The sequence below is a fragment of the Hipposideros armiger genome, unplaced genomic scaffold (genome assembly GCF_001890085.2).
Source record: "Hipposideros armiger isolate ML-2016 unplaced genomic scaffold, ASM189008v1 scaffold_1046, whole genome shotgun sequence".
In the NCBI taxonomy this organism is placed as follows: Eukaryota; Metazoa; Chordata; class Mammalia; order Chiroptera; family Hipposideridae; genus Hipposideros; species Hipposideros armiger.
In genome coordinates, this window is record NW_017732396.1 from 364,200 (window position 1) to 375,682 (window position 11,483).

The 11,483-nt window shown below is 33.6% G+C and overlaps 1 protein-coding gene across 1 annotated transcript in view; it reads right to left on the reverse strand.

Annotated features, from left to right (window-relative positions):
• BMP5 (bone morphogenetic protein 5) overlaps positions 1 to 11,204 on the reverse strand; it is a 123,502-nt gene extending 112,298 nt beyond the window's left edge. Inside the window, exon 1 of the mRNA XM_019631780.1 lies at positions 10,014 to 11,204. Within this exon, the coding sequence (XP_019487325.1) occupies positions 10,014 to 10,503 (490 nt within the window). The 5' untranslated portion in view covers positions 10,504 to 11,204. The remainder of the gene's footprint in view (positions 1 to 10,013) is intronic.
• Between the last annotated feature and the right edge of the window lie 279 nt (positions 11,205 to 11,483).

An 11,483-nucleotide genomic window follows, 5' to 3' on the forward strand; every position in this document is an offset into this window, starting at 1 on the left:
AACAAATGAGACTACATCAACTTAAAAAGCTTTTGCACAGTGCAGGAAACCACCAACAAAATGAAAAGGCAACATATTCATTGGGAAAAGATATTTGCAAATTATATACCCAATAGAGGGTAGGTATCCAAAATATATAAAGAACTCAACTCAATAGCCAAAAAAAAAAAAACATTAAAAAATGGGCAGTAGACCTGAATAAACCTTTTTTAAAAAAAAAAAAAAAAGGAGACATACAGATGATCAACAGACACAGGAAAAAGATGCTCTACATCACTAATCATCAAGAAAATGCAAATCAAAACCACAAGAAGATACCATCTCATACTTGTCAGAATGGCTACTATCAAAAAGACAACAAATAACAAGGGCTGGTGAGAATGTGGAGAATGGAAACCCAACTGCATTATTATTTGAAGTGTAATTTAGTACAGCCACTATGGGAAACGGTATAAAGATCTCTCAAAATTTTAAAAACAGAAATTCCACTTCTGTGTATTTATCAGAAAAAAATAAAACACTAGTTCAAAATTATATCTGCACCACTATGTTCATTGCAGCATTATTCACAATGGCCATGATATGGCTAGCAAACTAAGTGTCCATCAATAAATGAACGGATAAAGAAAATATGGTCATCCATCAATGGACACTTAGGTTACTTCCATTGCAAATAATGCTTCAATGAGCATAGTGGTGCAGATAGCATTCTGAACTAGTGTTTAAATATAAATATAAATATAAATATAAATATAAATATAAATAAATATAAATAATATAAATATAATGAAATATTAGTCAGCAATAACAAAGAATGAAGTCTTGCCATTTGCAACAACATGGAAAAACCTAGAGAGTATTATGCTAAGTAAAATAAGTCAGATAGAGAAAGACAAATACAATATTATTTCACTTATATGTGGAGTCTAAAAAACAAAACCAACAAACAAAACAAAAACAGACTCATAGATACAGAGAACAAACTGATGATTGCCAGAAGGAAGGGGAGTGGGAGACAGGTGAGATAGATAAAGAGAATTAAGAGGTACAAACTTCCAGTTATGAAATAAAAAAGTCACAGAGATGTTGTAACATACAGAATAGGGAATATAGTCAATAACATTGTAATAACTTTGCTTACTGACAAATGGTAACTAGGCATATTATGGTGATTACTTCGGAATGTATAAAAATATTGAATCACTACGTTGTATACCTAAAAGTAAGATAAACTTGTATGCCAACTACGATTAAAAAAAAAAAATTCCTCTTCACTCTAAGCAAAGAAACATCTACAAAACATTAACCATAAAGTTTATTTAATTGATGACACTCACTTCTTCCCCACTAAACAAATCTTCAGTGCTTACATCAAGGTTATTTGTAGAAAAGTCTATACAATTTCCAAGCTGAAATCTCTCTGCTCTGCTTTTGATAATTATAGAAGTACAATCAGGTTAAAATTACCACCCTTAGTGGCTTTGAAAGGGAACATAGGCTATCCTGGAAAGGAGCTGTTCTACTCAAAGCTTGTCTGTGATTAAAGGGCAGGGGTATTGCTCTGGCCTCCAGGCTTAGTGGTTGATTATTTATGAGAACTAAATAGCAGACATACCTGCCCCTCCAGTAAATTCTGCCTGCTTGAGTCACAGAAACTCTGCCAGAAGAGGGGAAAGGTAGCAAGAACAAAGATAATAATCTCAATTTACCTCATCCTAACATTATTTCTTCCTGCAACATTAACTGTGGAGAGTATCATGATTCCACTCACAATTTCAAGAGCTTTAACACACAGTCTTGGGTTATTTCAGGAAGAATGACAAGGATTGAGAACAAACAGGCCTAAAGATTATATATATATATTGCTCTTCATAGTTGTTCTACATATTTGCATATATTCTAGTGCTTTCTATACTAAGTTTTTTGATAGCGCATTGTAGTCTATTGTTTGTAGTATAATCTGAGAGTGCTACTTCTCCCTGGGTTGTTGTGTGGTTTTTTTTTTGTATTTTGTTTTTGTTTTGTTTTTTAAGTTCAGTTTGCACTAAAATAGTTTTAATGTATCCCATGAAATTACTGATCCATGTACGACTTAAGAATTTTTTCAGCATGCCATGCCTGTTTTTACAACTTTATTTCGCCAACTTGTGAAGTAATTAACTCCCACACTAACCTATGATTCTCTCTTAAATTTTATAAATTAACTAGAACAAAGGTTAAGATATACATGAGTAACGTGCATTGATATTGAAGTGATTCTAGAACTCTTGTTCACTAAACACCCAATATTCATTTCGCTTTCAGTGATGATTGGCCAATGGGAAACATGGCAGAAAAAGTGTGATCTAGGTGTTTATTCCTTAGTCTGGCTCCCTGCTGAGTATCTAGGGGTTGGCTGCATGGCACCTTAGAAAGGCCACAGTTCCTGTCAGGGTACCTGTTTCATAAAGCCTTCCCCTGACTTTTCTGGTAACTGTGTCTGCCCCGTTCCCAGGAGCAGTCAAGGAGGACTCCCCTGCTGTTCCACGTGTCGCATTATGCCATTTTGCCCAAAAGCTCTGGCCATAACCTTTTACACATTACAACATTAGTTAAACCCTTCTAAAATGATTCACTGTACACATGCTGTCTTTCCTCCTGGGACCCTAATACACCATTGGGGATAAAAATGGATAAATAGGTTATGGTTCCTGCCATCATCACAGGTAATCAACTCTGCAGGGCTGGCTTCTCTGGCATGTGACCTGTGCAGCTGACAAAGCCCTGTACTCAGAAGGGCCCCATACTTGGTCTACTACTCTGCTGCCATCATCTTAGAATTCTTGATAAGCTCTGAGCAGGAGTCCCACACTTTCATTTCGTATCAGGCTCCACAAATTATTTAGCCACTCCTGCAAATATGGTACAGATGTTGGACACAAATGTAACTCTAATAACAATAATGGTCATTTATTGAGGGCTCACATTTATTGAGGTCTCAACATTGTTCTTCAAATTGTATGCATGTTAATTTATTTAATCCTTCAAAACCCAATGAGGAAGGTGTTACTATCATCGGCCCTTTTTAGATAAGGAATCAGAGGCACAGAAAAATATGTAAGTAACTTGCCAGAGTTCACCCTGCTAGAAAGTATAGAATATGGGATTCCAATTCAGGCATTCTCGCTGCTTCTATAGTACTTTGTTTCTGAGATGGACGCACAGAAAGGAAAGCAATTAGGTTTAATTTACAATTAACCCTAGAGCCATTGGAACAGTATTATGGCATGTACTTAAGATTCTGAAAATAATCTGACTCCTACAAAGGAAGGCAAATCACAGATACAATAGCGACAGAAAATCCGTGCACAACAAAGAAGATTGAATTTCTCATATGACGAGAGCATAAGAATAGCGGAAGGGGGTTGTAAATGTTAATAAATCTTTTGATTTCGACATATCTCATAGTCTTGAATAAAATTTAAATGAGATTTATATCTGTTAACCCTGACATTTTAAAACTGTTTTCTTTATTCCTAATAACTTCAGGAAAGCTGTTAAACAATAAGAACAAAAAAAGTTGTTATTACTTCCAGGTAAATAAACAATACCTGAGATAATCTAATTAGATTCATTCATTTTTAAAATACACAGTTGTTTCTTCTAATGCAAGCATTAATACTCCATTGTTTATGAAAAGAAAAATGAAAGGACACATCATTATAAAGACAGGGGTCTTCATTGTATTAGAAATTATAAAATAGCATCTACCCTAGTTTAATTTCCATACCAAAGTATTTAACATCAGACAAAACCTTGTTTTCTAAATGTGATGTCATATTTATGTAATTCACTGCCTTCCAAGTAGAGGATATGCACTTTCTTTGGCTATGAACATTTGTTGTTGTTTTTTTCTCCCAAAATCACTAAAAATCTTTCCTAGTAATCTACAAATAATATTCCTCCCTCATGTTAAACATGCTACACTTCAGTAGATTATGTTTCTACCTTTTTAGATTACAATTTACCATCAATTTAGACAAGGCATACAAATCAGGGCTTCCTAGCTGGTAATGTGGATTCTGGTAAATATCTCCAAAAAGGGCAGGTGAATACTCCTGCTATTATTTTTATCTTATGGTCATAATGTTAAGATCCATAATGGAACCTTACGCATTCCAATCTGATATCAAAATCACAACAGATCCCTTTTTCCCCCTCAAATATAATGAGCCGGTTGTCAGGGCTGACTGGTATGTTTTAAAGGATATCTTGGCCAAGGGTATTATTTTAAGAGATGAGCAAATAGGGAAACCCCACAGCCAAGCCAATAGAAAAATGATCTTAAGGTGCAAAGAAGCTCTCATAAACATTACTTAGAACAAGGGGTTCATTGTTCGGAGCCAACCCTTCCAATGGCTCCTCTGATCTCAGCCCCTGTCTGTGCGTCAGGGAACCCTCTTCCTTTACCCTGTGGTTTTTTCAAGCTGAGCTACTACATTATTTATGACTGTAAATGTGAGGAGCCCGTCTGTACGCTCCTTGTACGCACGCACCGAGGGCCCCCCTCCCTTTTCCCTGCTTCGGTATTTTAGCGTGGAAGGATGAAAGGGTTTTCCCCTGGAGCTGATGTGGTTGGGGATGTTGAATTAGCTGCTGTGTCAGTATGAGGTAGACGGAGGATTTCCCAACACGTCGTCCACCTGCATACCCAAACACTGGCCTCTTATGACTCATCTCGTTCATTTTCTTCCTTTCAGGGTTTAAAAAAAAAAAAAAAAAAAAAACAGTTTATTTCTTTCTCTGTCTCATCCTCATTGTTCTGTGCCTCCAACTGTTGCTGTTAATCTCTTTATCCTCTCTATTTTTTCTCAACTTAAAAAAAAGGAAATTTCTTCACAGGCGTGGCGTATTAAAAAAAATAATATAAGCAAAAGTGTTCTATAAACTAAAAGAGAATTGCATTTTTGATCAGTGTTATTTTTGTGCATGTTGTATTTTTTTCTTTTTTTTTCTTCTTTTTACTTTCCCTTAAATGTCCCCCTTTTAAAGTTTAATTGTGTCATAAAATAGTAAAGGCAAAGACAATTAAATTCTGTCAGTGGGACCCTAAGGGAGAGGTGAGGAGGCAAAGAAGAATGGGATGGTGGAGTCACAATTACAAGGGATGGCGACAGCCAGAGCAGTTCTGATGCCCTGGGGAGTTTTTCTCCTGATGGGCTGAGGCTGTAATTGGCACATCATAACCTTTTCCTTCTCAGCTAAAGAGAAAACAGGAGACTGTACCTAAATGATCAAGCTGTAGCTAATTGATTTTCAACTAATCTAAGCCTCCAGCTATGAAGAAACTAGGACCAAAGACAGGAAGGGTGGGGGCAGTAAGAAGAAGGGTGCCAAGAGAGCCTGGGGCTAGAGGGACTACAGAACTAAAGAGGAAAGGCCCCCCAAAAAAGAGGGGGGGGTTGTGGGGGGAGGGGAAGAGAAGAGAGGGGGAGGAGAGAGGGAAGTGATACTTTTTTTAAAAAATGGAAGAATGAAAGGGAACAGGAGGTGGTGTGTGAGGCACTCCTAGGCCTTTCTAGAGGATGTTATCATATCTTCTTATTTCCAGCTGTTACTTCTTATTGAACTTTTAAAACTGGCTATTTGTGAGTGACCATTAAAATATGCAAAACTCTTTTAATTAGACTATGATGATAACTGTCTCTGTAGCCCGGCCCATCATTAGACAATAAAATAGCTTAAAAGGAAAATAAGAATCCCTTTGGTCACATTCATGAATGCAAAGTGTTGTTGAAGTGAGAAAAGGGTCTCCACCCCAGAAACTGATTTTCTCATCAAAAGTTAAGAGTTTTAAAGAATTTTTTAACATCCATTATTAGTATTTGTGATTTCAGACATAATCTATGAATATGCATTATTCTGGCTTTTTAGATCATCTTTCCTCTCATCTCATTCCTCCTCCATCAAAAAAAAAAAAATCTCGCATGTGTTTATGGGTGTGTTTATGTTACACAAGTGTTAATAACCCTGTTGGAGAGACTACATAGATAGGCATCTTTAGGTAGATCTGTATATAAATTCCTCTCCATTGGGCACTTGAGTCAGCCAAAAACAACAATAAATATCAATGATGTCTTTCAAATCTTTCAACTGAGTACATAAGCATTTTTTTTCTTTCAGTTCCAGGAGAGTTTAATGATTTGAGGAAGTAAGAGGAGAAGGGTTTAATTTAAAGTTTTGAAAGCATGTTTTTCTGTTTCATATCTTAACATGCTAAATATTTTGTTACAAAATGAAAAAATTTAAGCATTACATTTATATACTTTTATGCTTGAGAGTTAATATATATTCTTGAAATATATCTAAGAAGTACTTAATCCAAGCCAACTGACCATTGGGTCAAAATCCATTAATAAACCCAAAGTTCATTTTTAACAGAGAAATACATGTAGACTAAGAATAATATGAAAATAAATTTCCTATGTTTACTGTCTTTTTTTATTTTTGTAATTTCCTCTAAAATATCTACAATGTATGTCCTTTTAATTATCCTATCACTAAGTAATCAAATATTGGTTTTTAACTGAAAGATCTTAGAAATGCTCATGTTTATTATGTAAACAGGAGATATACTTAAATGTTGCAAGTAAATTACCCAGTTCTTCCTTTCATTTGCATATGTATTTGATATATAAACTAACATTTAACATTTTTAAAGAAAAGATGGTTAAAAAAGAACAAATTTACCAGAAAGACATTTTTGTTACTAACAAAATAATGTGGTATTGACTAAGAAAAAAATTGCACTGATATTCAAGATTGTGAGACAAAACAGAGAAATCAACCTGTAAAAACTAAATACAATGAGACTGACAAAAGTTGGTCTAAGAATAATAAAAACAGTGCAGAAAGTTTCTCTTCACACAATTAATAACTGGTATTTGTTTCTTTAAAGTGAACAAATCACTACAATAATTTAAAGGTCAAATAATGTGCTCAGTTTCATAGTTAGTAGTTTGTATTGACCTTAACAAAATTGTTTTACATTTTATTTTTTCTTTTAGTAAACTCTAATCTATTTCTCACTTATGAAGACAAAACTAATCTCATCTGAAATTTTAAAAATAGATATTTTGCTAAATATGATTCAGAGTTTCAATTAAGTTTAATTGTTTCTGAGCAAAAGTTATGTTGAAAGAAATATCTTTCTGAATGACAAGATAAGTGTAGAAAATTCATTATTTAACTTGAAAATGATATATACAAGCCTTAATAAAAAGGATGCTACTAGATTCTTTTTATATAATTCATCTTATTATGGGGAAAGTCAACTGATTCTTTAACATATTTAAATATCCAGGTGACTTCCTCAATACAAATCCCTTGCCTATTGCCAATTTGATCATTTGCCCTTAGTTCCCACCATATATGTATAATAAAATCATTGTGTCTAAGAACATGAAACAAGTTGCAAATAATATTTGTTAATGAATGTTACATTAAGACACTCTGATATTCTTAGTGTAGCTAATAATTATACTATACTGTTACCTTTTCTAAGTATGCTTTGACCTGTTTTATTACAGAAATGCAAAAGTTAAAGCTTTTTACTAAGTAGCGACAGGTTGCAAGTTGGAGATATACTAGAAGGCATGGGCTAAGGGTAATAAAATAAAATTGTGGTTCAGTTTTCCTCAGAGACGACTAGGAGAAACTCAGTACCAGAACCAGTTTATCAGCAATTTCATGTGAGACATGTGGTTCGGAATTATTAAATTAACTATATATATATACACACACACACACACACACACACACATGTGTGTGTGTGTGTGTGTGTGTGTGTGTGTGTATATATATATATATACATATGGCTCATTATTGAAGATAAATCACTGCTCAGCAGTTCAAGCATGATAAAAATAAATAAATAAAATGCTCTAAAGTTTAAATCCAATGTTGTTTCTTTAGATTAAAATGAATAGTTGCATTTTATGGTATAGTTAATAAACTAGTTTATTATTATAATCCAAATAATATAACCAAAATTTCATTACTTTCAAAAAATAAGCATTTTTAAATGATAAAAGTGGTTCTAGAAGTCACTGAATAAAACTGTTTATTGTTTTGGGTTTTGTTATTCTATGTAGATTTATAAAATGTAAAGGCACACAGGTTCAAAATCATACTTAATTCCTTTCTAAAAACAAATACACTTGTGAATAATCAAATTATTCAAATATAATAAAATTTATTATTAGGACAGGTTCGTAACTGAGCTATTGTTTTAAATTATTTAATATAACGCATTCTTCTGTGTCAGATTTTAAATGACCTGAACTGATTTTTTTCAGTGATTTATTTTGTGACTATGTAAGTCATACTAGATTGAGACTTTCTATTAAAACACTGCAATTAATTTAAATTATTAAATAATGCTTTAGAAATAGCTACTAAGTAAAAATATACCATGAGCTACATTTGCATGCCACTTATACTGTGAAAAAGTAATCAAACTAATTTAGAATTAAGCTATATTTTAATAGCTCGAAAGTTCCAAATGAAATCTGCTAATTATATGTTGAAGAAAGTGTCCACAACACCTGATTAAGGCAACCAATGATGACTTACTAAAAGTTAATAATGAGAGCTTTGTCTCTAGTAACATGAAACATATGATTTATTAAGCACCTTATCCTTCATGCTAGGGCTGCTGAGAGCACGTGAGCAGAGCACATTAAGCAACATATATCATACAAGCATCATGTGTTATTAGGATTTGCTGCTATCTGACTTTTCAAAGAATATTTTTGAAATATTATACAAGGAAGTTTCTAATTAAGTGTATAATCAAATATGTCAATTTTAAGTCAAAGTAGATTTCATGTATAAAGCAAAGTTTTAAAAGTTCTTACATTAAAATGTTCTCAGTTCTTTCAAGTTGATTAAATTTGTTGATAAATTTTTAGTCTTTAAAAATAAATGTATTCTATGTTATTATATTGAATGTCTGAAGATAATAAATTTTCACCTTTGGTCTCCATTAACATTTAAAGAAAATCACAGAACTTGTTTAACTATTTTAAATTGGTAAACTCTTTCATATTACTGCAAAATGAAATACTAGTATAAGGCATTAATATACCGTTTGATATTTTCAACATTTTAAAACTACCATGAAAGTACAAGCACTAAGTAAAACATAATTTTTAAAAATTATTCTGTAATAATGTTACTAATTAAAGAATTTCAATTAATTTTTTTATCTCAAATAAAAAGGAAAATTGTGTATAGATAAAGACCTTATGGCATGATTTACATTTCTCTTGCTTCTGAAAAAAATCAAATAGGTATATTTTATCATCAAAGAAATGTTAGATTGAAACCTTTTTTCTAAAATATTTTTCAGAGAATTTCAGAATCTCTCCCTGAAGCTATTTGATAATGATCTTTTACAATATTATTTGATCTTATTTAATTTCACATCAATATTTTCACAGTAGCTGCCTCCCCTGAATGAGAGCTTTTAAGTAGCATATAAATATATACTTACATGTTTTGTAAATTACTAACCAAAAAATGGTTCAGAATGTCAGTTTTACTTTTCCATCTGCAAATGTTTTTTAAAAGTATTATTATGATTATTATTTTGCCCATAGCACAGCTATCCTCAGAAAGTCTCCTTTTTTTTAGATTATTGCCTGTTTATTCATACATTTATACATTAAGCAACTCTGAAACTTTAACAAGATCTGAAAAGTCCCAAATCTACCCTAACTCTAAATGTGTAATTTTAGCTTTGTACATTAAAATTAAATAAATATATATAAATATATATATACATATATGACTTTGTTGCCTTAAGGCAAAATCTTATATTGCCTCCATGAAAGAAAGGAAACAGCAGCTGGAGAGGAGAGTTATAGAAAATGACTTTATGTAAACATGACCACCTACCAGGCAGCTACTTCACCATTAGTAAAACTTCCACTTTGAAATCACATAGATTAACAAATAAACGAACAACATACCTAAATTGACAAAGCTCATGACCATGTCAGCATCATTCAGAAAGTTGGTATCATGTAGGCTGGCTAGAGGAGGACTCTGGGTGGTCAAGGGAGTCGTTCGAGATAACTGTATGCGACGAGGATACCCATTGGGAGAGGCTGGGTATCCCTTTCTTGCCCCTCTGGTCTCTCCTGCCAGGGATGCCCTCACTGAGTACTCAGACTCTTCAGGGTTTTCTTCATTGGCCATAGCATTGTACAGGTCCAGCATAAAGAGAGGTGCAGAGGAAGCTTGCTTTCCAGGTGAAAAGGGTCTGGGTCTGTGAGGCAAACCCAAGATAGAGAGAATTTCCCTCTGTATTTCCCGTCTTTCGTGGTTCCGTAGTCTTCTATAAATAAAACTGGAGTGAACATGATTATCTCCCAAACCTCCTTTTGCATAGCCCAGTAGGACCCAGCAGCTCCAGAGGAAACCCACAATACCCCTAAGTAAAAATACAGTCAGATGCATTTTTGTCCAAAAGCAAAGTTGGTATTTTCTGTCCTTCTTGTCCTCTTAAAAAAAATAATAATAAGTTTCTAGGAGGTACAATTTCCCAGTAGCGGAAAAAACAAATTTACCTATTCTTCATGACAGTGACATTTCTGAACACAACATCCTCACTGATTTTCCTGCCCTATTTTAAATATTTTGGAATATGTCAAGAGTAGTTATTTCTAAGAAAGCTGAAACTCGGATTTCCAATTATCCACAGTTGTTAAGAGTTTTTGCTGCATTGATGTAGCAGAAGACGGCTAATATTATTTGATCAGATGACCTAGGCATTCCTATATGAATTTATGACAATCAGGCCTTTGGTATTTGAATGAACGAAAGTTGATCTTCTGATAAACTGTAAGTCCCAAAGTTCTCTTCATTTGCTCTTGAGTTCTTCTCAACCCTTGCGCTCTTTCCAAGACAAATCCTGATTTCTGAATCACAGATCTACGCTGATCTGCACCTTGGTGTTGGAATATATATTTGTCCGGCAGCTTGGTGATAACTTTAACATCTTTTGTGTCGTCTTAGTGTAAAATAAGACTCAAGGTTGTACTATTCAAGTAAATGTGTTTCCCTGTATTTACTTGAAAACCTTCCTGTAAGTCCATTCAATCCCTTTCTCCTTCTTACTGTTAATTCCACCTCCAGCAGGCACAAATATACCAGCCCTCTTCAAGGGAGATCTAAAGAGTAATGTAAGCACAACCCTGCTGGGAAAGAAGAGGCTTCTCATTGTAATTTGAAACTGGTAAAGCAAAAAGAACTTAACCCTTTTGCTACCAGAAAAGCCTCCATTTTTGCAATTTTATAGCCATGCATCTCACATAGCACAGTGATGAATGGGGCATATAAATTCTAGGGGGGGGGGGAAAGCCAGTTTACAAGCAGCAGATTGAAAAATGTGTCACCAATTTTATATAGGACTCTTTTAGATCTTTCTTTTAATAATA